The sequence below is a fragment of the Meleagris gallopavo genome, chromosome 2 (assembly GCF_000146605.3).
Source record: "Meleagris gallopavo isolate NT-WF06-2002-E0010 breed Aviagen turkey brand Nicholas breeding stock chromosome 2, Turkey_5.1, whole genome shotgun sequence".
Lineage (NCBI taxonomy): Eukaryota > Metazoa > Chordata > Aves > Galliformes > Phasianidae > Meleagris > Meleagris gallopavo.
Window position 1 is genome coordinate 13,403,442 of NC_015012.2, and position 26,357 is coordinate 13,429,798.

The following is a 26,357-nucleotide window of genomic DNA, read 5'->3' on the forward strand; positions in this document are numbered from 1 at the left end:
GCGGGGCTCCGTGCTGAAGAGACGTTCGTGTGGGGGCGCGCGCTGGCTGACGGCGCTGCTCCCCACGGGCTGCTTTCCCGCGCTGTCCCGGGGCTGCCCGGAACCGCTGTGGTGATTGCGGTCAGCAGCTTTCCTGCACGGCCCATAACCCGGCAGTGCGCGTGCTGCGAGGCTGCGGTACCGCGGCGGTGTATTTGCACAAGGTATGAGGCTTAAATAGTCCTCTTCTTAAACAGGATTCGTAGGTGTCCTCCAGTCTTAGCGTAGTTTACAGGAGTGACCAACAAACAGCCCTGAGCTTTAATTTCAGACGTGTTAATTGCTTGTTTTGGCTCAGGCTGTAAGCTAACCAGCAACCCGAAATGCACACTGAAGGACATTTCATAGCCGGCTGTGTACAGGGCTCAGTCCCACGGCTGGCCAGTGGTCCATCTGCTAGTTCCAAGCCTCCCTGCACTATAAGGGGGCACTTGTAGCCCTTACTTACAGCTGCTGATTTGGCCGGTATTCATAAACACATTAAATATTGCTTCAACCTTACATACACTCCTTCATGTGTTTTGTTTTAGATAAAAAAAGAATAGCATCCATCCCAAGCCCTGAGCCGTGAGAAGCTCCTTGTCCAGAACTGAACAGACAGCTACAGTACAGGTACGTTTAATAAAACTTATCACCCAGCTGCTATCCAGATTGGAAGGTCAGTACTAGAAAGGCTAAATTTGAACTTAAAAGGTTAAGGTGCATTATTGGCTTCATTGCAATACACCCAGGCCTTGCACAGACACGATACGTCTGAAATGCAAAGGCAAAATACAATGCTTTCATGTCTGAGAACTGGATGTAGATGAGACATGCTACGTGATGCTAAAATGTGGCTTTAATAAGACACTAGCCTTGAGAATTTTGTCTCAAAACACAGTCAGTACTGACGTCTCCAGAAATACATATGAATTAACTGTTGTTATTTTTTCCCTAAAAGAAAGATAATCTTTACCCTCATCTGGAAATAGATATATTTGAGATATCTTTCTTTAAAGTATGCTCTTTCATCTACAACTGTACTGAATTTGGATGCCAGCTCTAAGTTTTTGTGTAACACCACTTAATTTGCGTCAGCTCAGCATTAATTGTGAAATATACGTTACTCACTGTGCTGAGCACAGAGAATTCCATGGGTTTCTGCATGAACACGCTGTCATAGTTTGAGATGTAGGCAGAACAAGCAAAGGATCAAGTTCTCCCCATCTTTCCAAGACAGGCCTGGCTGGTTCACTTCATTCCCATGTGGTAAACCATTCTTGCAGCTGCTATTTAATTTGTATCACACCTTCTACTGCCAGGCTTCCTGCATCCTTAAAAGACCCCTTGTATTTGAATGCAAGGCAGACTTCTATACTTAGACTGAAGAAGTGAGAAGAGACCGTTCTCCATGGAAGTTGGAATGGAAGGAATTGGGATTAAAAAACTGGATTGAAGCTGGCAGAAATTATACTTCATACTTTTTTGTTGTTGTTACCATTTAGTTCTGCAGGGGGAATAGGAACAGGACACCCAGGATTCAAAGTCTGTAATCCAGAGGCTAACTTGTGGCATTTGGTTGACTAATAGTGCTCACGATCTTAAATGTAAAGGCAAATGTTGCACGTAGTGCACAGGGAGAATTGAGCCATGGCATAAGTCCTGCAAGGTCGCCATGCAGAGTAACGGCAAAAGATAAAATATAATCAATATTTAGTGCTACCAATAATTAAATTTATAGTTCTGGATTCTGGAGAAAGGAGAGGCAAACTACTTCAGAAATAAACCAAGGAGTCAAATATCAGTGATTTATTTAATAGCCTAGTGGTTAACAACCCCCATGGGCTTTAAAAGATCCAAATTCAGCTTCCTTCTTTGCTTGTGAAAACTTCAAGCATTCCACCCTCACACTGAGATTCTAGTTGTTACGCATGTTCTTGCCTTCTGCCCTCTAACCTTACAAATATTATTATTACTGCTTGTTATGCTATACCTGATGGAAAAGCTCAGCAATGAGAATAGAGTACTCATCCATCTTTTCCAAATCCCAGACAAATGTACTGTCTTCCCTCGTGCAAACTGTTTTCAGAGGTAGGACATGCGAATGTGAATTCAGTAGAGGTCAGTCCGGGCCACCCCTTCTGATTGTATGTTTCATGTTAAAAACTGTGGCATCCATTGATGCCTCAGGGCCTCCAGTATGATGTGAAGAAGAATGAGGCTGTTACGTGAGTTTGTACTTCAGTGTCTAAATCCCGTGTAATTTCTGTGTTAGATTCTTGTATCCTTTTGCAGATCTGTGCAATGCAGATCTAAATTGACAGAGCAAGCTCGAGCAGTTCTGTGAAAAATCAAGTTCTGGAAGTTTAAAGAGTCTCTTGTTGGACTATAAGGAGAAGATGCAATAAGAACTCAACCGCAGTCTATCTTTGGTACTATGGCTTTCATTTGCTTCTCACATCTTATTCAATATTGTTACATTCAGTCAACTTTCAATGTATTTGCTGTCTTATTCAGAAATGTGAGCACCTCTAGAGAATGCTTGATGTAGCAGCTGGAAGTTATGGATTTGTGCAGATGCTTTAGCATTGCCATCATATCTTTACCTTGTATTGCCTGTTGACAGTTTCATAACAAAGGGCTTAATTATGTAATTTCATAAGGTGGATAAACAGCTCTGCTGCAGGTCTCAGTAAAATCAGCAAGAGCAACATGGGGAAGAGAGAATCTAGGACTCTGATTCTTTAAATGTGACTTCCAGCAAGCTCACTGTCAGGCCTTGGGTGAGGTTACTTTTCTCCTCCTGCTTGCTGTTTTCTGAGGGAAGTCTGTTTGCTCATCAGCTAGCAGCGCACTGCTTACTGAATGCCAGGGAACACCCAAAAAAAAGCTTGCCAGTTCTGATGTTGATTGCTTTGAAGAACTCAGGAAAAGCTGGCTTCTGTCAGAGCTTTGTGCAAAGTGGGCCAAGTTCTCAGGCGTGTAGGAGAGGAATTGGTCAGGCTGTCTCAACTTCAGAAAAACAAAGTTAGAGAATCGGAGCCTGGAAGGATCCTTGGGCCCTGCAGTCAGAAGGGTTCCACTGCAATGGGAAATTAGTAATCAGACAACTAACCTGAAGGAAAAAAAGTTAATGTATTTTCAATTAAGCAACTATTGGTCTTGTCATCAGGTTGATGAGCATCAGGACTATGCGGAGAACGCGCAGAAATCCTCTTACATAGACACAGGACAGGCCCAAGCTGTTTCTCTGACCACAATAAAATATGCGTCACCATCCTTCTCCCACATTCACACAGCTAACCACAAGGCAAAAACTACTTTGGAAATGCTTCTGTCAGTTCTTCCTCTCCAACTAACCACCGAAGCTCAGATAAGCTACATCTTGGAAAACTTCACCTTGTGTTCACTCATCTTTAGAAGGAAGTTTCTGTAGGGCAGAAAGAATGTAGTATCTGCCTACATAGGTTTATGGCGTTCCATCAACATAATGCTGCAATGATGATGAACTGGAACAGCTCAAGGAAAACTTACTGGACAGGTGGCTTGGTTTCAGTAGTTGACTTTAAGTATTTCAAAACTTTGGCAGGTTTCAGTGACGCTGTTTGTACCATATGTTATTTACACAGCTTTATGGCCAAGAATGAGAGCAACAGCCTTGTAAAGAAATGAGATCCCTCTGACTTCAATCACTGGCAGATGCACATCCACTATCATCATAGGATCCAAATGATGAGCTATTTTTATAGCACTTTGGAATGCTTTGACTCCTGAATTGTGTATTTTCACCCCCAAACGCTCAAGCTTTCTTTGTATTTGACCTTCTTTTCTCTCTCCCCTCGCTGTAAAGGGAAGGAGACAAGGCTCAATTTCATTTTGTTGGTGAAAAGTTTATTCCAAGATGATTCAGCTCTCTTGGAAGGAGGCAGCATGTCAGTTCTCGCAACAAATGTTTTCTGACCAAGATGCAGTGCAGGGAATGGGACAGGTATTTCATGAACTTCCACCCCCTATTTTCAGTCCAGGGCTCTCAGCAAGCAGCCTTGCTCTACATGGCTGGAGAAGGCAGGGGAGGCCAGTGGGGCTGCTGGAAGGCTGAGATCCCTTGCTAGGAGGAGGTGGGCAGGGACTGTGAGGTTATATACAGTGGGGCTTTTGACAGAGTATTAGTTGCTAGAGCTATATAGCTCCAGGCAATTTACTATACAGTACTGACTTCTAATAGGAAGTGGTGGCAGGCCCACTAATGCTGGGATTATCTTTAATAATCAGGGAATAAATACCAAGTCTACTCTTTTAGAGAGGCATTTTAGAGAGCATCCTCCCAGATTGCTCAGGGATGTGAGAGAGATCACAGCCCTCTTAATCTTTCACCAGGGTTTGCCCCTGCTCCCCAGCACACACACATTCTCACTATCAGATAAAGTTTTCTTCCCACTGGGAGAAGTGTTGCAAACATCTCTCAAAGTGGAAATTTACATGCAGGTATCTTCTTTTCCTTACCTTATGAAAGAACATAGAAGTAGTTGTTATTCTCTAGCTGGGGTGGTAACAAGACACAACAAGCCAAAGCTACAAACATGTTCCTCACTGACAGAGGATGGCTGGAAAAAGTTGCAGCACACCACACTTACCACCACACTGCTTGGCTGTAGTTCGTACCAGCCACTGTTGCCTCCAAACTTTGCCACGTGGCTGCAGTGGGCACCGGGTGCTTTGGAAAGTTGGAGATGAGCCAGTGGGGGTGTAGGGTGCTGAGAGAAGGACAGAAACAGGTGACAAGACTGCACAAAGAGCACTAAATGTAAGAAAGCAATACTAGTCCTTATCTTCATGTTGCTTGTGGGATAGCACATTTGGCTGGCACCTTAGCAATTAATCCTAGTCATAAGAGAGCCCAGGTTGGAAAGAACCTTGGAAAATCATCAAGTCCAACATTCTGTGAGAAAAGAGAGCCCAGATGAGATTATCTAGCACTCTGAGCAACTGCATCTCAAAAACCTTGTGATGGGGGATTCTGCAGTATCACTGGGGTGGTCATCCAGTGATGGGAAGTTCTCAGCGTAAAGAACTTCTCTTATTTCAAGACAGTAGTTCTTTGTTCCTAGGCTAGGAAGACCCATTATTTTCGCTCACTGTAATCTGCATTTGCTTGTGTAGTTTAGCACGTGCTTTGCCTTTTCCTCCTGCCACCTAACTGATTTTACACGTACCACAGCAGAGCCTGCAGAAACAGAATGAAAAGGCAGTTCGTTGTAGCTTCCAGGCAGGGTTCACTGTGCAGATAATAACTAGTGAAGCCATTCACTCCTTAGATAAACGCAGAAACTAATTTTGAAGCTAGGCAAACAGAAGCACGTCCCTCACCTGCATTTAGCCACTCTGAAGACTCTTAGATGAAGGACAGGAGGGTCATCTAGAAGAGTTTCCACAGACTCAATCTAAACAGGAAGACAGGATGGAGAATACAGGAGAAATGGGTCTGTTTTGGAACATTTCAGTAGGTTTTGGAGAACTTAGACCAAACTAAGAATTAGCACTAGTCGTGGCAGTTTGGTGGTTAACAGTAAAGCTTGCTGCCAAACACAGCCGCTTTGGTAAAGTATGGCTGCACGTCACATGGCTGCAGCACCGTGTTGGCCCAGCCTGGACTCAGCCTCAACACAGTGCGCTTGCTTTCACTGCCCCAACAGCTGCTCCACCTTCTGGCTTCCTGGCACCTTGCCTTGGTCTTCCAGCACACAGCATGGAGCACAGGGGAAAGAGGACAAGCTGGGGGGTTTCTGAGCACCTGTGTGGCGAACAGGCAATCTCCTCGACTCTGCCCACTTGTGGGAAGGTGATTCACAGAGTCCTAACCGTTGACTTTTAGTAGTCAGTCTAGGGGGCAAGCTGAATCACTGCTAACTTTGGGTGCTGACTGACCCTTTTCCTGCTTTGTTATGGCTATTGATTTCTACACATGAGGTCAGCTGAGAAAGGCTATGTAATCTGATCTCTAGTATCTATATTTGTGTGATCACAGCTGGAGAAGAGGATTCACAAGTGACTGACACATATCTGAGTTCAGCTGAGGGGGCACTCTAGCAGTTAACACTTCTAGAAAGAATGACACATCAAGAAATGGTCCAGACATTCAGGTTAAGCCCTTCATTTGACCCACAGTAAATATTTCAACTCCTATCTGTAAAACAAAGCTGCAGGTAATTTTCTGCTCTGTCATGCTCTTGAAGCCTGGCTCTTAAAGAAGCACATGGAAAGGCTCACTGGAAGCACAGCAGAATACTTTCAACATGCACTGCAGCTGTGTACTGTGAAAAGAGCTTGCCTTCAGGGACAGCAGCACCAAGAACCAGCAGTACAGGTTCACTCTCCCATAGTGAACTCTCAGATGTTACCAAAGGAATTGCTAGCCTGGAGGAGCCCAGGGTGTGGGATCAGAGGTGTCCCTTTACTTCAGCAGTCCCCCTACATACAGAATCTAATGATGAAGCGAGTGACTATTCTGTGCCATCCACTCCATGGACTTTGAGAATTGTCACTCTAGTTTAATTGGTGGCCTGCTTTCACAACACAAGGGGCAGTTCCTTTCCTGGGAGACAGATCTCTGTTCTCTGCAGCAGAACTTTATTTCATGATGGCACTGAAAAGCACAGAGACACACTGACAGCAAGTAAGGTAACTTAACCCTTTAGATAAGTGCTTTGGATGCAGCTTTATGTTCCCTTCTAGCCCCGATTTTCCCTTCATTTCCATCTTTAAAACTATAACTGCACTGCTATGATAATCCTGGATAGAGAAACCCTACTTCTCTTTCGTAAATCTAACTTATGCCTCAGGTATATTTTCTTTCTTCTAACCTTGTATTGATCCATGGGCTAAGTGTGCAGATTGTAGCCTCTATAGCCAAAAGCATTTGCTGGATTTCTGTTCCCTGTTAGTTCTCCTCACAACCCAGAGTTCAGATTGCCTGCGTGATGAATTCTCTGAAATTAGTCAGTGTTTGCCATTTTGGTCCTTGGTTTGCTCACCCAAATCACAGAAGGCCAAAAATCACAGATTTTTTCTTTCCCCCTCCATATTAAGGAAGAAAATCAAATAGTTTCCATGCCTCTTGAAACCTGCATATAACTGCTGTGAGACTAATTATTAGCACAATATTTGGAAAATAAGAATAGCTCTGATTTCCAGGAATATACAAAAGCTGTATTTGGTGGGGGCTTAAAGAGATGGCATGTGTGGAATGGTAAAGGGGCAAGGAGATCCTGCTGGAATAATCCTGTTTGCACTATTATCATTTTATTGTTATTAACTATTTGTTGGTACATCAAAGCTGTGGCTTTAAAAATAACCCTGACTGCCTACCTACCTGCAGCCATAGATACCCTGCCCTGCCTACCTCAGTTCTGAATAATGACTTGAGTTCTTCCATAATTAGATGCAGCTCTACCAAGTCAGGGAGAATTCTAACTGCTTATATTTAGCTTTGTAAAGCTTGAGGACAGGTACTGTGTAAGTTAAAATGTTGGATTGGTTTTCTACATTTGCTGTTACCCTTCTTAAATGCAAGTTAGCTGTAGAGTTGCTCAGATTTTATGCTGGGATGAGTAAAGGTTCTCCTTGAATTCATGCCAACCAGAGACACTGGAGAAAATAGACCTAAAGCTTTCCCTACTCTGCCTCCTTCTGATTCTTCAGACCCTGCAAGGCAGCAGTTAAGGAGCACCAGGCTTCACACCATTTATTTCTGCGCTGTCCTAACCCCTGAGTTGGCCTAGAAGCTGCCACATTGTTCAGACTGCATTCGATCGAACTCAAACAGTTCTCAGTTCTGGAAAACTTCCACTCCCACTGCTTGGCCCCAAATCTGGCTCAGGTTTCTATATCAAGAAGCTTAGCTAATTCCACTTCATAGTCTGGATTTATTTATATCTTTTTAATACTGAGCGATAAATAGTACTGAGCACTGACACCTCCCAAAAATGTGCTCCTGGGCACCTGTCAAACAAATGAGTCGCATGAAGGAGAAAAAAACAGTTCATATTCACTTAACTCCTTGACAGCTGACAACATCAACTTCAAACATCTTGAATTTAGTGGGAAATAATAGAAAGTCTGTAGCAATATGATGGAAATGAAGGAAGGCACTAAATGCTGCATATCCCCCAGCATTAGGCAGGCTTACCACTGCATTTTTGTTCCTGGATATTGCTTCAGTCTTACACATTAGGGATTGTTCTATGCCCAAGCTATGCTTTAGTCCGGATGCAATGAAACACTCATCCTAAACTAGAAAGAAGCTTTGATAGGTAGATGTAGGAAAATACAAACACATGGCATCTATAGGACTTCAAGCTGTTGAGTGGCACCTACATTAAGGTAGTTATCCTAACCTACCTGACAGCCGTACATTTTCATGGAGGCAAATCAACAGCAGTATTTAGGATTTCTCCAAGGTTGATCTGCAGTTTAGCAGAGCATGCAGCAAGGTGAAATAAGTGAGTGCACAGAAGAGACAGACAACCACTTAGCTACACACACACACACGCTCACTCAAGTTGCAAGATCACTGAGCCCATTCCTCACGTAGCCCCTAGGCTACAGTTCATCCTTTTTGAAGGGCATAACATAAATCCTGTGCCATCCTGTGCAACGCTAACACCACGAGCAGAACTTCACTTTTATACACAAGTGAAAATGTCCAATGAGATGAGAGATCACTCGACATCATTTTAAAACTCTTGTATGTGTGTATATACATACATATACACACACTCACAGTGAATATATTTTAGTAAATACATATAAACATTTACACAGTTAGAACCACTCCAGTATATACACACACAATGTACCCCTTTACTCACCAAGCAAGTACATTTAGTTGCACTGACAGAATCCATTGCTCAGTCACCTTTTAAATTTTATAAGTTACGCAGAATTTGCTCAGGGGCCAGTCTTTGTAAGCACAAATCTACATAGAACTCAAGCTCTATTAATGATACTTCAGTAAGAAGGATCCACCCAGTTTCCTTCATATATCAACTTAATTCCAGAAAAATAAATTACTTCTAACAATATGCTACAGCCCTGTTAAGCCAAGCAGGATTTTTTCTTAGTTATAAAGTATTTCACATCATCTACACCATGCAGTATAAAATATAAAATCATGATTGCAAGTGATTGTATTTTGATTTGGCCCCGTAACTGTTTTCATTAAAAAGAAAAAGAACAACTAATTTATATAAACCTTAAAAAACAAGCAGATAGTTTGTTTCCAAAGGAAAATAGCTATCAGTAATAATTAGTTGTCTGCAAATTTTACATTCAAACATTGCAAATGTAAGTAGCAAGAATAGCAAACTAAACCAAGAGCAAAAATTAAGAACTTGTCCAAACTAAGACACACAACTCAAGACACCTTACATGCTTTTTAAAGATTTGTTTGAAGCACCTACCTGATGTTCTTGTTAAAATATCAAAAAGTAGATTACCTTGAAGAAGTCTACTGGAAAAAAACATTATCTTAAAAAGGCATACTTCAAAGTCTTATCTAAAAAGGATTCTCAGACCTGAAGTTCTGTATCTCTCAGTGACGTTGCATTGTTCAAAAAGCCCTGCATAATGTTACAATTTTAAACACTGATACTGATCAGCTGTCAAAGAAAACAGAGCTTGTTTGTTACACACTCAAGTAAGAGGAAAAAAGGAAGTCACAAAACTATTGCTAAAAATGACCCTCAGAGTAGAAATAAAATGTTTTTAAAATCTGGAGGAAAACAGTGATTAAGTAATAACTGGAAGGAATAACTAGTAAGGATAGAGTCAGACCTGTTTTTCTTTACTGGCAACACGCAGTGTGATTTTTTTTTTTTTTTAAATGAAGTCACTTGAGGCTGTGTCAACATTTCCAGCATTAGTGGTGCCTTATGTAATGTCACAGCAGATTGGTGTTTGCACCCCTGTATTTTGATACAAATTATGACACTATTTTCAAAAGAGTTCCTTTTACATTAAATAGCTATTTTAAAATTTGTAATAAAAGCTCTTTAAACAACAGTACCAAAAACTAGGTAAACCAAGCTTCAGTCAGCATCAAAGGACCTCTTCATAGAGGGAAGGTAAGTCCTCCTGTGGAATAGTTATGACAATGTACAGAAATGAGACCAAAGATACACACAAAAAGTTACAGGTCAACTGATTTACTGGGAGCTGTGCAAAGATTTCCACGCTGAGGATCCGATCTGCTTAACAGTCAGCCCTGTCTTCAGCTGTTAGATGCCCAGGTGGATGCACTCAGAAACAGAAGCCTGATGTTCAGACATCCTACTGCTGAAATCTCATCTAGAACCATGGCAGCCATGTCTCACTAGGCTCAGAACAAAGAGAAATAACTGGGGCAATTACACAGCCTAACATAAAGTTCGGCATCACACATCAGTGTAGTGCTCACAGAGAGGTGTGACACTGCTCTCTGCATACTGCTGTGCTTTTCTAATTACAAGCAAGACTGACTTTCACTACACGTGCACACAACACTTCAAAAGTGTGAAATGCTAACAACTCCAGAGCACAGCAAAACTTGACTGCAATTCCAAGGCTAGAACGCCTGAGCTTCTGGAAGCACAGATCAGACCCTTCATCTCTCCAGTACCCCACACTACATATAGGTTTTGTTTTCCTTGCTCATTAGAGCCAGTTTGCACATTAAATAACATTTCAGTAATGCTCTGACATCTGCAATGAGCCAGGCTTTCCATTGGAGTCCGAGAGTTAGGAGTCCTGTGAAAAAGTTCAGCTTAACATGTTGCTAGCTTTTTAGTACACATCATGTCACAGAGTTACTGTTTTCCTTACAAATATATGGCACTAGGTGAAAACGTTATGACTTATTCCAAACGGTGTACCATACTTCACTGCAAAGCTTAAAAAGAATTCTTCAACTCCCTCTTCTTCTAAATATACAGCTGGTGGGAGGCCAGGGTGTCCATGAACGGTCGCACAAGGTTGTCTGTTGAGAAGTAAAAGATCAAGCCGAAGGTGATGGAGATGGGAAGAGCAGGTAGTGCTTTCTTAAAAACAGCCAGTAATAAGAGAGTTAAGCATAAACCCTGCCAGAGAGAATAAAAACACAAGGAAATAAAGTAAGAAGCCCAGAAACATACCTCTGGTAACAATTTCATATATAAGGAAGCTAGATACACTGTACAGAGATTGAAGCCTGCCTGAACTACCAATGAAATGAGATATATTTCCCCACATCTTCATCTTTCTAAACAGCTGGCCAAGTATATTCTTCAGCAATCTTGGAGCACAGTTCCAGAAATCAGTGTAAACAGCTTGTGCTGACATATTGAGAGGTTAATTTATTTTCAGATTATTTTACACTTTGTTCTACACCATTCTGTACCAATTACTGAACCAGCAGATAAACCATGTAGTCCTGTTGAATTGCAAGGAGTTTCACTGGATGGCTCTAACACACAGCAGCACATACTTGTACCACCTTCACACATTTCAAGGTCTCTTAGGGGGAAGAAAAAAAAAAAAATCACCAAAAGATATCCCACTGCTGTTCTTTTGACTGGATTGGTTAGTATAAGAAATGAATTCTGCTTTTATTTCGTAGCAGGCCAAAATCCATCTCCTAGAAAACATATGGAAGCTTTTGAAGGTTTGGGATATACAGTACAGTTGGATTTAGTATATTTAGGTATGGATTACTTCTCTTATCTGAGCCCTTTTGTCTTCCTTTATGATGATGAAACTTCAGAGACAACGTTCACGCTGGGCTCCACCAAAAATCCGTTTGCTAGGGATCAGCTGGTGGGATTTTATTTATTTATTTTTAAATCAGTGTTTCTGGGCTGCATGGCTGGCTACAATCCAACTGACTCTATGGCTCTGTTCTTCACACTCTTCGTGGACCATATGTGGCTTACACCTACTCCACAGTGTAATTAAAAGATGTGCCCACTGCCTGGACACTGCAGGGACAGTTTTGGAACCAGAAAGCCACATAGCACCAGAATTATGAAACTGAGAAGAAACTAGAACAAACTTCACCTTAAAAGACACAGAATAGGGTATAAGGCCTGAGAGATAAGGAGTGCTTTCCCACAGAAAAGGGATCCTGTGCTGGACCTGAGGATACAGAGAGAGGCAACTGTATAGGCATCTCTGACCTATGAGGTAGGACACGTCAGGAAAGGTAGCCAACACACTACTTGATTGATTAGATTTCTAGTTCTAGTGCTCTCTGAGCCATGTTCTTCCTGAGAGTCACTGTATTTCTCTACCCTTGAGGCCTAATTATGGAAATGGAAGCTCAAGAAAGACACAATAATTCATTTTCTTTTGTCTCCCAGAACTCCTGCCACTGCTCTTCTTAGTTTCAACAAGGATGCTGGTATAAAGAACTAGTTACTATTAATAATTTTCTGCCTAAGTGAAAGCTCAACAGTGTATAGTCATTAGATCTGCCAGGCCTGAGGGCCTGAGTCTTTAAGCAGGTATTTACTCATAATTTCTATAGATTTTTTAGTCTCCTTATGTTCTGTTTTTTTTTTTGTTTGTTTGTTTGTTTTTTCCCCCAGCTCAAACACAAGAATGAACTATGCCTTCATCCTCTTATATCATGTTCTCCTTAGCAAAAGGGAGTTAGTTAGCCTCCTTGACTACATGGAGTTCATAATATTGACTCTTGCTTCCCCAGTCCCCAGTCTCTAACACTGAAGCAAACATGCAAGCAGTTCAGCTGTTGCTGTTTTCCTTCAGTCTGTCTGACCAACACCATCTCCACATTTGGCTCTGCTCTGGAGTCCTCCCTCCCAGCCTATGTCACCCAGCTTCTCCTAGAAGTCACTTAAAGCCTGTCTTCATAGACAGAGTGCTGAGCTAGGAAATCCACGGGTGCTTTCACCTGAGTACCCAGGACATTACCTGGAGTGATTTAGTAGTTGTTAGTTGTTTGTACTTGTCCTTAGCTGTAGGCAATATACTGCTATGCTAAGTAAGACTATGGCAGTTTCAAAAACTTGCTCACTTACTATGAGAATGGCTACAAAGCAGGCCAGTGTAGTATTCCAGTCTCCACTAGGTGTGGCAGCTGCTTTCCCAACCAGCACACTGTAAAATATGAAGTCTCCAAGGCCCAGTTTCACACCTCCTACAAGTGGAAGGGAAAAGAAAACAAGTCTTACTTCTCCTGTTTTGCTTCCTCCTGAACCAAGTCTTGTCCCCTGGGGACCAGGTGAAGGTTGCTAGTCCTGGCTACTAACCAAGCTAAACCTTCTGCATTCTGCAGAGGTTTTAAAAGGGATTACCTCCACAGATTACTGAGGAGGCCAAGACTTCCAACTCTTCTTCTGCAATTATTTTTTACGTAACCTAATTCTCAGAGGCACTTCCTTGTGCTGCCCTCCAGCTGAGGAAGTGTGGAGAGAGAAAGGAGGGGGATGCAAGGGGAAGAAGGAACTGCTTAAGTCGTCTGCATAGCCAAAGGCATGTCACTGGAACCGCAAGCTCAGAACAGATACTGTAGCAGTAAGTAATAGAGTTGGAATAGGTCCTTTAGTTCCTCAGCAAGTCAAAGCTTTTCAAATAAACTGCAGTTAGGCCCAAATGAGTTACAGTGTTAACCACCAGGAGTAAAAATGCCAGGCCACGGTCCTGACTGCACTGAAAACAATGTATCAAGCTTCTCTTACGTTCCTCCTCTTCCATTTCCTCTAAAGTGATGGGATGGCTGGGAGGAGGGCTCCTTGTGTCCAAAATCTGGGAGTTTGAATGTGAGGTGCTACTGTGGTTCTCTCTCCCATCTCCTTGTTGGTTCCACAAACATAGGCCAAGAAGGAAAAAAACAAAAACAAAAACAAAAACAAAACAAACCAGCTCAATCATAGACATTCAGTGTATTTGGTGAAAACATGCATGTTGTTATTTGGAACAGTCCTGATAGTTGCATGCTCACAGCTTGCTTGGCTGCTATCCAGGAGTTCAATGGCCTAAACAGGTGAGTAAATGCACAAAACTAAGTATTTATCTACCAGTTATTAAAGACAAAGGGAGTTTTCACCTCAATTCTCAATCTCTGGATCAAATTGTCAGATGTGCTAGTATCTGCTGTTTGTGCAGGCTAATGTGACAAGTGAAACAGAGTAAAGTTAACACATTGTGCCATGTTGTTACTTCTTTAGGGTGGAAGTGCTCAGGTAGCACAACAAAAAAAAAAAAGTGGATGACTAGGAGAACAGCCATTTGTGAGAAAAGTTCTGCCCTGAATCACACTGACGTTGGAGTTGGCTAATCATGCACAGGTAAGTTTTGTTGGGGTTTTTTTGTTTGTTTGTTTTAATCCTGTTAAACACGTCTAACCAATAGCTTTCACCTTTCCCATGTGCTTTCAGAAGCATCTAGTCTGTGAGACATTACTCCAGCTGACAGTTCATATTTTTCAGAAGTGCTCATACAAACTTTCCAGTTCATGTCAGCCTGACTGGATGCTGCCACTGCAGATGTAAGCAGACCATGACTTGGGACACACAGAGTTTCCACTGATGCATTCAGTAAACCCAACAGTATAGTTTGCTCCTGCTCTGTGCTAGATTTAAAAGTAGGATTGTGTCCCCGTGGTCTGTTGTACGTCAGCTACTTCAGCCTGAAAATAAGCAGTATGTTCCATTATTAAACCTCAGAATGCAATGTATTTCTTTAGCATAAAAAGCTGCTCTGAAGTGCAATAGGACCAGATAGGAAATACTTGCAACACCAGAAGTCAGATTTTATTCAATTACTCCCAAAGCACAGTTTAATTTGCATTTTAAGAGGGTATAAGCAGTGACACACAAATTGACACAGTCCCAGCTAGAACGTAAATTTTGAACACATCAGCTACTACTGTGTAACTACCCAAACCTTTACCCAAGGGTAATAGTTAGAATGTCCATTTTCTTTGTCAGAGTAAGCCAGATTGAACTTAGAGCTAGGTTAGAGCACATCTGTTTCATGGCAGTTGTCTGAACACGATATGCTGAAATGCACTCAAGTTAACCAGTTCATTGGCATTATTGTTATGAGCCTATGCTGTAATTAACCATCACCAGCTGAAAGCTGTTAAACAAACAAAAACCTCAGAACCCACTTCCACCTTTGACTTCAGTACATCTCAAGATGGGTTTTTGTTAGTTTGAATAAAGGCAGCCTGAATACTGCAACTCCCAACATCATCTAATAATTTTTGCTGCCGGTTCAAAGAGGAGATTTTAAGAGCAGCATTAAGTTCTGCAACTAATGTAGCAATACTACAAAAAAGCGTGTCCTTTGAGATTCAAGGGCTTGCATTTGCTTGCAGTCGCAAATGCATGTATTATTTCTAAGGGCCACTGCTCCACGTAAGAGAGTGACATGCAAGCATACCTGCATTCCATGTCTGTTGGCTTTGTCCTTTTGCTGCTGTGTCTGGTTTTGCCATTCCAACTGTCCACATCATGGCAGCTAGAAGAAAGAGCAAGTTAGCTGCTTAGAACACCAGTCACTGTAGCTCAGTTAAGTATTTAGCTATCGCTGACAACACTTCCCCCTGTAAACGCTACTGGCTCCCTGTTTCCCTAGTTCCTTAGAAGGCAAGGTCAGAGCAAGTTAAGACAGTGTATCTGTTCAATTTTTAAGAGTCTTAGAGCACAAGTCAGTATAGTCTTCTCTATAGGTGAAGAAAGCAAAAATACAAAACAAGGGTCCTCATCTCCTTTGTTTTCGTCCTGGTTTCTGTCTCTGTTCAAAGGGAACAGTTGCACAGGAAATGGTGCTAGTACAAATCTAACCAGAGGTTAAGTTGGATGGCATACTCCCCCTCTTCTGCTAAAGGTAAACCACACAAGCGAAGGACACATTGGAGCTCAGTGTTGGTTTTCTTTCTGCCTTTTTCTTTGTTATTATTTTTCTTGTCAAAATATGGGCAATTTCTGTTTTGGTCCCAAGAACAACTGAAGAATGTTTGTGGGTTTATTTTTGAGATCCCTAATTTAAGAAGGGATACAAGCCATTCTGAGATCAGTGGAAGGGAACTCAAATCAGCTTTTTATTTAAGTGTACATCAGTCTTCCTGTTTTCACTGAAGCTAAACTAAACTAACAAAAGAGCCAAGGCAAACAGCATCTGCTATTCCAGTACAAGCTCAGCCAACATGATGTTTTTACATCTAGAGATATCCACAGAATGTGGTCTTGCAATGGAGACGCTGACATTCTGCACAAGAACTTGTGGTTCAGTATTTATTATTTATTGAATTGCATTCTACTTTAAGGAAACTGTTGTATGTTAACTAAAACAACTAGGAGGCTTCATCTAGGTTGTCTAAGGCCAATGTAACAGAATCTCAAATAAAAAGGACTTCTGTTTCACTTCCATTCCAAGCTGAAGCCAACAGTACCTCTACTTGGAACACAAAAGAGCATTTATATAGCAGTAAATTCTTGAAAAACCGTAACAGCCAAGTCGTAGGCATCCTCAGCATGGCACCCGATGTTTGGAAATACCCTTTCATCTTAAGAAAGATGTAATGGAAGTCATTGAGGCCCATGAAGCGCTTGAGCCCAGATCCTGGGATTCCTAAGTCTCCTACCTTCTACCTAACCTAATCTTAAGCATACAAATGCCTTTGTGGACAAAGGTACAGGAGACAGCTAAGGGCACAGCTAAGCAGCCTACAAAAGCCAGTGAAGGGATGACTGATTTTGTTTGCAGAGCAATATTTGCATAAAGCCACTTGAAGGGAGCAGCAACACAATGAAAAAACAAAGCAAGTACATTCTAAGCACTTCCATCTATACTGTGCACAAAAGAGAAAGCTACAGGAAAAGATGGAACCTCATTAAACACTTAAAGTATGTTTATAAAGCATGTGCAGAAAGAATATGGGTACTGAGAGGGCACCATCTAACTAAATAACTTTGCAAACACTGCTGTCCACACAAGGCTTTTGTATGCAGAACAAAGAGGCACGTTCTGCAGTGTACTCATGGAAAGACAAATCAACATTTGAATGCTTCAGCTTCACAAGGCAAACCTGCCCCTGCTGCAGCTAATTAGAGTTAATACCATTGTAAGTGATAAACAAGGCCTTCCACAGTGTGTTACAGGACATAAATGCACACTAATCTGAGGCAAGGAAGTAACTAAAATAGTGCTTATTGATTTGACACAGAAAATGGCTGCAATTTTAATGTGGTTAAAAACATTAATATTCTGATCTTACTCACAGGAATATATTAATGCAGGAAAAATAGGCTCGTTTCTCTCCTGTGCAGTTTCTACCAGCATTCTCAGTGGCCCCTTAGGACAGAGAACAGCAATCAGATCTGCAAAGAGAAAGGGGCCAGACAATCTCATCTTAAACTGTAATACATTTTACATTCCTACTACTTGAAAAACTATTCATCCCTCATACTGGCATCTATCAGTATTTACTGGATGACTTCCTGCATAGAGTTTCCTGCCACTCTGTGTAATTCCAGCTGCTAGTCTCTAAAGACATATTTCACTTAATTACCATCCCCAAGGCTTAATATGACAATTAAGAGTTTTCATTGTGTTAATACTTAAGAGTTGTTTTTTTGTTTATTTTTTTGAGAGCACATTATTTCTATGAAAGTAGATGACCAGATTACACAAAATAGTTAGTTTAGACAAGGACTGAGGGTACTTCATGTTCTACAATCTGTCACTACATACACTAAGTCTGTTTTTCAGGTGAATCAAGCCCTTTGGTCCAATTCCTCTTTGCTTACTCTCTCTCTCTGTCACAGCTCCTCACCAATCTAAATGTTACCTTACAGATACCTCCTGTTCTGCAGGTTCCCTTCAAACTTTTAACTCATACCAAAATCTATGATTTCTTCATAATTGGCAGTTGTAGCCTGCAAGACTATCAGGTTGCTACTGATAAAAATCCAACCATCCTTGCCAACCAATTAGATGTGGTTCAGCACTTCCTCAAGTCAGCATTCCACTCTAAGGAAGGAATGACATGGTAGAAGTACAGTACCTACAGGAACAAGCGAACAAGTCAGGGAATCAACTTAACTGCCCACCTGCCTCTTTCTGAAGCTCTAAGCATGATAAAGTCATTTTCTGAATTATACATACAGCCCTGAGATTGCCACAGAGTAACTTCTCCATGAGCCTTGAGATTCACAACCTGGACTTACCATAAATTGAGATTGCACCAAGAATCACCCATGCTGACCACTCAGGTAAATATTTAATAAAAACTAGTGCCATCAGAGCACTGATCATAATGAGATATGCTTGCTGGAGCTGCAAGGGACCTTTCCAGTGGATGCAAATCATTCCAACAGCTCCAAAATTCCAGATGATTAAGATAACTGTGGGGTAATCCATGGCCACATTGTATGTCTTCAACACTTCACTGAAATACAAGAGGGAAATTCAGCTGAGCCAAAAACAAAAAAAAACAAAAAAAAAACACCAAAAAAGCCTGACAAAAAGCATCTCACTAGCTGTAGTTAAACAAGCCTACTATGACACCAAAAGGAAGCAGGACAGAAACAGGCCTCATCACAAGAGGGGAACCTGCTTTGCAGCCAGCTGGTGTTCTCAACTCTCTGTTCCCTGTACAGGAGATTAGACACGCTATGCATGCAGGCAAGGACCACGCTGCCTTAATCCTGAGGTGATTCCAAGGATTTTAGCAGGCCACATTTCAAAAGTAGATTTAACATAGGCTATATGACAGTCTTTAGCTAAGAAGTCAAATGCAGGTAAACCACCAGAACTATGATGTTCAATACTGAAATGAATTAGAAATATATAAACTGAAAGTTAGAAACTTTATTCTTTTTGGGCTTGGATGCAGTGAAATGAGCTTGAAGAGATACAGCCTGAGGATAAAGTGAGACAAACCAGAGAAACAGCTTAGCACATAAAGTTCCTTTACATTTGGTTCTCAGAGGCTACACACAAACTGACAGCATGTATTGGGAACCTCCACCTAACCAGTTTGTCATGACAACTCTTAAAACAATTTATAACATATCCTAGGATAATGGCAATTTATACCCTGAGTTGTATTTCCTGAGTTGTTATCAAGGCACCTCTGTACAACAAAGTTCAGTCAGTTCATGTTATGCTCACTGTATCACTTCCCAGTGAATTTTGTAGAGTATGTACTGTAAAAATCAGGCATTGTTCATTAAAGAACTAGTCTTTCGTCTTTCATTTTTTTTAATAAAAAGGTCACTTTGGAGAAGGGGAAAGACATTCTGTTCATAAAGTTGGGGATTATCGTCAAAGAGGTGAAAGAGTTAGTTGTGAGCTGCCAGGTTACCTGCAACATCTCTACTTACCCGAGATATATGTAGGTGAAGAGGAACAGCAACATAAAAGAGGACAGGATTAGCCAACCGTGGATGAACTATTAAGGGTAAAAAAAGACAGTGACTGAAGGGGCTGTTCCTCACTGCACAGTTTGCAGTGCTGCATGCATTACTGACAGAACTTTGCATTGTCCAACTTTCTTTTTCACTTCTCCAGTTTCCAAAGACCTTCCCCACAGCTGGTGAAGGAGGAGAGACAGTCAGTTGCTGCTAGTTCACCCTATCTTTCATTCTGCATTCCATCCTTCTCGTCCACTGGCACCTCCACAGGCAAGAATAATACTAACTCAGCTTGTCCAGAATTTTACACAGCTTATCCAGAATTTCAGAGAAGGCATTTGCAGTGAACAATACAACTTAGTCCATAAATACAAGCTGCCAAATTTTTTGATTGCGTGGAGAATACTTAGATCTGACTAGCACAAGTAACAGGCCTTGTTTCAATATCCTAACATTTGTGGCAAAATAAGACTCTGGAGCAGAGTTCTACCACTGCTAGCAAAGGCTTCTCTACAATGACATTATTGCCATGACTAAGCTGTGCACTAACCCATGTGGTGCCTTAATTTCTCACTGACATGCATGCACTTGAACACGGTTACAGAATACGTGTGGAGAAGGCTCTGTCATGAATTCTTTACCTTATAACAGCGGTACTTATAAAGCACAACTAAGAACACAGTCATTACAACGATGACGCTGATCATTATGATAGTGTTCAACACCGAGTTCAAGAGACGCTGGCCCACAGATGGGGTGTCCTCACTGAAAGGGGTGTAGATCCTGCAATATAAAGCAAAGACATGTGAATTACATACATTCTCTTCTAAATAATTGCCCTAAGATAAAAACAGATCTCTGTGTGCACAGAGGGAAAGAAAGGGAAATATGACTGCCAAGGGCAGTAAACGTGAGATGTATCCTTTGAAGGGGCCGGGCTCCAGTTAATTATCAACTAAAGATTAGTTGTTTTTAACAAAAGCGTATTCCTACAGAGTAGCTGTGGCTGGCAAAGCTCTAAAGAAAAACTCCGAGAGCGTAAGTGACTAAGAATCTCTCTCCAGGCCACTAATTTTTACTTCATGCCTCTGGACCCTCTTCATGATGATGACAAGGATACATCCCAGGTGTTGCTCTGCAAAAGGAACCCAGTGTCATAGGCTGTTTTACTCCTTTTCATCACATCCCTTCCCGCCCCCCCCCCCCTTTTTCTTCGATTCCATTTATCTACCCAACATGATAAGTGCAGTTACAGCCCCAGGAACACTCTTGGACACAATCAGCAAGAGCTAGATGGAATTATGTATCCACACCATGAGTCTTTAAGAAACAAAAACGTCATCAGGAAATGAGACACTCATCCAAATGAACATGCTATTCCCTGATTGCTGCCAGCCACTGAGCGAACAGACTAGGAGTTAAGCCTGGGTCTTTTATACCGCAGTATGAAGCAACTTCATTACTATGCTACTCCCAGGCGAATGCCTAATGACAGCACTAATGAATCAGTGTAACGCAGGTACAGAAAAAAAAACTTACTAAAAGTATGCTGCGTTCACCTTTGTAAGGTCTTGGTATGCTTACACAGCCACCTGTAGCTGTGTAAAGGCTCCCCCAGCCTGCCAGGTAAGCACTCTGTGTACACAGATGCGTGTGCGTGGAACACGTGTGCAAAACTAGGGATCCCATGTACTCAGAGGCTGTTTTGAAGACCCCACTTACAGCTGCCCGTTTTTCTCCGTATAGAAGCGCACTGACTTTATGGTGGCGACGACAACAATCATACAAAGGGTGACAGGCACAAAAAGCATGATTACATGCTTTGCTCCATATTTCAGAGTCAGTTCCTCCTCTTCGTTTTCCAAGGCACTCTCTCTCACTCGAACATCCGAGTCAGACGCATCCTCATCAGCAACATTGTTTGGGCTACGGCTGCTACCTGTTTGCCTCTTCTGAAAAGAAGAATTAGCAAATACGTAAGACTTTGTCCTTTGTGCTCAAAGCTTCATTCCATCATATTGGCTGAGGCTTCTGTGGGCAACCACAGCACACCAACTTGTTCCTAATAAGACGGTACCAACTGAGCAATGCAACTAGAAATTCCATTACAAACAGGCTGCAACAGAGTTTTTAATAAAGAACCATGAACATCTGAGGGCTCTTCAATGCATATACAGAGAGACTGACACATACACATGAAGGACAAGGTGCAGAGAACTGGAAGAGAATAAATTCTAAGGTAATACAAAAGCCTGAGTGATGCCTGCTCCCACAGCAGCACTGTGCTTGCTTTAGCATGCTGCTTCACTAGTGGTAGGACTAGATTTTGTTCCAACACTTCTGGCAAAACAAAAAGGCTGGAAAGGATATCCTGCAAGAGCCATATGTACATCACATCCTGATTAAAAGCTTGCATCTTTACCAAAAGGAAGGAAAGGGGAGGAGTATATATGAGGAGTAAAAAGGGGGAAAGTCACAGTGGAGGAAATAGGAACAGCCATTACAGCTGCTGGCCAAGGGCAGCAATAACACAGGCTATAGCCAATCCTAGAAGCCAGCCTCCTGGGAGGGACTGAGGGGGGTAACGAGACGACATTTATCCTCATAACTCACTTCTTTACTCCCAAGAAGGGTGCATACATACCCTATGTGTCTGTGCTTCCCTTGTTTCTGAGGCTTGCAGACCATCCTGGTAGGAAGGTACTGGAGGGCTCTCTGCAGACATCAGAGATGTTCTCTCATTACAGGGCTCATCCTCACTGTCCGAGTTGTTCATGAACGTGATCATCGTTGTTTGCACAGGGAGCACTCAGGAGGGGCTCAGCCAAGCACTACACAAGACTTGAGAGGACAAGGAAAGCCAAAAGAAAGAGAATCAGTAAATACTGCAGTGCAAACAACTGGAAGCCTGAAAAAGAGGCACAATTTCAGCAGGCAGGCTTTGTGACTCCTAGTTGCTGATTTTATCTGCTGTCACAGCAGGCACAACAATCCATTCAGTTAAAATCATTTGCAGTTAGGGAGAACAGCAAACACAGCACTGACCCAACTGGACGTGGTCAACTTAGCATTTTTTCTCTGCCACAGCTTTCGTAGTTTCTGTCTCTACGCTTTGCCTCTCCCATTAGCACCCTGATATTCAAAAGAGATTTCTCAGTGCTTCGTATTTGTTTTGCATGAGCCACACAACATTTCACTTCAAATGCTGGCTGACTGCTAAACAAGTTAGAGAGCTCAGCTCTTGCACAACACTCCTACAAGTGTTAGCAGGTAGCAGAAGTTTCCTAGTAACCTGCAGCCTCAGCTTTACATAAGCCAGTAAGCAGGAGCTACGTTCTGTCTTCCCTGTTTTGACTGTTGATTAACCAGATGAATTTCAGAAGCAGTTCTTCTCTTTGCTCAGAGACTGCTGAGAAAAGAAGGGGAAAGACATGATCTTTAAGTGAGCCACTTCTTTCTCACTCCCTCATATCTCCCCCCCCATGTTGTCTTGTGCTTAAAAGCAAAGCTACTTGGATGGGCAACAGTTGGGGGCTGGAAATTTTTGACCTCTTTCCACACTATTGCTGTGCAGAATAGCAAAGAAAGGAGTGGCACGGTGCAGAAAGCAAAGAAACAGCTGGTTTTTGTTTGCGTTGTCATTTTTTATTTTGTTTTTAAGGCATCAGAGAGAGGAAGTATGCTCTGCTCCTGCTGAGACCAATACAAAACAGCCTTAGAGCTATGATTTCAGGAAGCTCTAAAGAGAGGTGATAGCAGAAATTCCTTTTATCACTTATTAAGTCAGCTCAGCAAAGCAGCAGCTTCAGACACTTGATTCTCAGCCACCCATCCATAAGCAAAACCAGACCACTAATCCAGCTCAGAGAAGGAAGCTGAAGAAGCCATGTGATTTGGACACAGTCACATGGGAATCAAGCACTTGCAGGTCAACCAATAGATTTCACTGTCTACCTGCGAGCCTGAGAGGTCAAGTAGACACCTTGAAGCTCCGTGACAGATTCTTGCTTCTCATTAAAGAAACTAAAATTCACTTCAAGGGATGAAAAGAGGGAGGAGTGTGAGATTCTGCTCTTTCACAAAACTTTGAACACATCTAGCACCTTCAAGATATTTTAGAAAGCAAACCTCATTCCGCCCAAGCAAATCTTCAGACAGCTGTTCCTCCCCTGCCTTCTCTTCAAGCCTTTTCCTCTCATTTTGTTCCTCTTTCGGTGATAAAAATTGTACATTTATGGGAAACAAATTCAGGGACAGCCCTGAAACCAGGCCTGTCAGCTTTACAGTGATATCATGTTCTTTCTGAGCAAGTTGCCTGACACCTACATTTTTGCACTGATTTTTGTCTTACTGAGGCAGAAATCTCCACTTGCAGGTGCTTAACATGCTATTTCCACTTAACACGTGGGGGCTCACAGATCATGGCTGAGAGCCTAGATTCTGGTTCATTTAGAAGATTTAGGCCTTATTTAAAGTAACATATACATATAATTGCAACGATATAAATATAACATACTTCTAGACCTGCCTACGGGTTAAAATATGCATGCCATGGGATTCAAAATACTTAAATCTGTGAGCTGTGGAATTTAAATAATTCTTAAAACTTCTTACTAGTGTCAAGAAACCAGAGAAGGAAAAAAAAAAATTAGATTTTACTCTTTCATAGTTTGGGACCAGTATTAAGGTTTTAACAACCCAACAAAAACATTAAAGGTTTTTTTCTCCCAACATTTAAGAAACCGCAACACAATTGAGCAAAGCAATGCTGCAGATTTCAGAAGCGGAAGCCAGTAAGCCTACTTGGTACATCACAGTCGTGCCATGACCACTGGAAGAGTTGAAAACAAACAGCAAAAATATTCCATTAATTACTAAACCTCATGATTACTTGGAAGAAGAGTCTTGTGTTATATTACAGGCAGACATTTTTGTGCCAGACAGATTCTGTTATTCACTCTCAGAAAGGACAGTGGCAGAAATATAACAATACTTTCATCAGCAGGCAGATTCACACCTGAACTCTGCTTTACCACCCCTTGTTTATTGCACTCTGCATTCAGCAAAAGGTGAAACTGCCTCCAAAGCATTAAGGATTTTACTGGAGCCACTGGCTCTCAACAAATCCTCTCAACAAATCCTCTGAAGTTGTATTCACAGCTGCCTTAAAGTGACCTAAATCTGTGTTAGTGCCAAAGGGGCTGTCCCACCATCCTCAGCTTATAGCACAAATATCAGGTGCTCATCAGAAACCCAGTTCTTTTGAAGAGACAATGGGCATTTCTCTTCCAGGTTTCAGCAGGACTGGCACCCACATTGCCTCCTGAGCAGCCCCACTGCCAGTGTCCACGGTAAGAAACAAGTGCTGGGCCAAGCAAGGGCCTTGGATAATAGCTTACAGAGGAGGGGACCTTCTGCTGCACCACTGGCCCCTTATGAGTCGATGAATGAATGGTGGCATTAGACCCAGGCTACACTACAAACTGGCACCAAGGCTGACTGCCACACAGAGCCTTGGTTTAAGCAGTCTCTCCTTTAAGGACAGAAGGACCTGCCTGGCAACTCCCATTATCGTTCCCTGAGCACAGACTGAGCAAAAAGAAAGGAGAGGAAGTGTCTGCCCAAGGATCTCACTTGAAGAATGGGAAGGAAGCCAACAAAACACCTGATTACCAAAGTCACACACTCTTCTGATACTGCTTCTTTGGATAGAGAGAAAAGGTCTTAAAGCATCCTTGGGAGGCAGAAATCATATCTGCATCTATAGGCAGACAACTGAAGAGTGGTGTCTACCAAAAGACAGGAATGACAAGTGCCAGTCTTCAAATTTACTCCATAAGTCACAGATATTGGGCAAGGTTTTCCCCTTTTCCTCTGTGGATGGATACAAACTGTTAGGACAGATTCAAAAAATCGTAAGATGTTTAAGAGATAAAGGACCAAACCCTCAAAAAAAGTGGCAAAGATGAAAAGGGACCAAAAAAAAAAAAGTAGGCCAGGAGTTGAGTACTGCTTTGAATGGAGCAGCTGTGGTGGAACTACAGCAAGTCCTGCTTTAGGGCAGCCCTGTGAAGCTTACAGAAAGGTGTGAGGTACTGATTCTCTCTTTGCAGATGTACTTTGTGCAAGGGACCGCTTTCCTCTGTTGTGATAAAACAGCATAATGGATTTCAGTGAAACTGGGCCTACTCACACTGGCATCAGAATCCAGCCTTGGCTTGCCTTTTACTTTCATGCTGCTATGCTGCAACAAACCCAAATCCTTCACTTTGTATTTCATCCACTGTGAAAAATATCAATATAAAATACAGCACAAGACAGCTGCTGTTGCCTGGCAAAATATTTAAACTCTCAAGCAGAGTATTAAACTCCTGCTTATGCAGGCTGTTCTCTTAGATGATAATTAGATGGAGAGAAGCATTTTCCTTTGCTACACTTAGATCAAGCGCAAACTGGACCGAGACTGACAGCCCACCTGTTCTCCTAAGTTTCAGCCACAACAATCGCTGCTGTTGGTAAATACAAAGAGGAGGAAAACGCTTTTAGAAAGCCTAAGTGACACACTAAACTATTGGAGAAGAGACTTCCAGATTCTTGCCAATAAGCACAGCCACGCCGTGCATGCCTCTACAATCACAGCTCACTCGGGACGCACCTCCAAACACACAGGAGCTACAATTGCCATTCACGTTTCACTTTGCCCCAGAGCGCAAAAAATAACAAAGCCGGAGGTGCCAAGCAAAGACTCGAAGCGCTCCCTCCGCTTTCTAAGGCTCACCAACGCTCTCTCTTCTTCCCAAGGGCACGGCGTGCAGCCGGCGAGCCGTGCGCTGCGCAGGACTCCGCGCCCTCGTCCATCCGAGCGCACGGCCGGCCGCATCCCGGCGCGCCATACGGAGCTGGCGGCGGGCAGCAGGAGAATGGAAGGCTTACCGAAGGAAAACG

General features: G+C 42.3%; 1 protein-coding gene and 1 long non-coding RNA gene across 4 annotated transcripts; one reads left to right on the forward strand and one right to left on the reverse strand.

The window, feature by feature from the left end:
* The first annotated feature begins 7 nt into the window (after positions 1-7).
* Positions 8-26,339, forward strand: LOC109365868. 2 transcript variants are annotated; one of them, XR_004158771.1, is made up of 4 exons: positions 8-203; positions 570-651; positions 14,217-14,336; positions 26,214-26,339. It is a non-coding gene; the product is annotated as an uncharacterized LOC109365868 (long non-coding RNA). The 2 variants fall into 2 exon arrangements; XR_004158770.1 differs by lacking the exon at positions 26,214-26,339 and having other exon boundaries at positions 14,217-14,714.
* Positions 9,882-22,253, reverse strand: PSEN2 (presenilin 2). 2 transcript variants are annotated; one of them, XM_010706603.2, is made up of 10 exons: positions 22,057-22,253; positions 21,135-21,364; positions 20,054-20,195; positions 19,383-19,450; positions 18,225-18,445; positions 17,277-17,375; positions 15,436-15,513; positions 13,728-13,838; positions 13,068-13,186; positions 9,882-11,129 (listed from the first exon to the last, which is right to left on the reverse strand). In XM_010706603.2, the coding sequence occupies exons 1-10, from the start codon at positions 22,198-22,200 to the stop codon at positions 10,974-10,976; spliced, it is 1,368 nt and encodes a 455-aa protein (XP_010704905.1). In that variant the 5' UTR covers positions 22,201-22,253; the 3' UTR covers positions 9,882-10,973. The 2 variants fall into 2 exon arrangements, with proteins under 2 accessions (XP_010704905.1, XP_003203799.1); XM_003203751.3 differs by having other exon boundaries at positions 13,728-13,841.
* Positions 26,340-26,357: the final 18 nt, after the last annotated feature.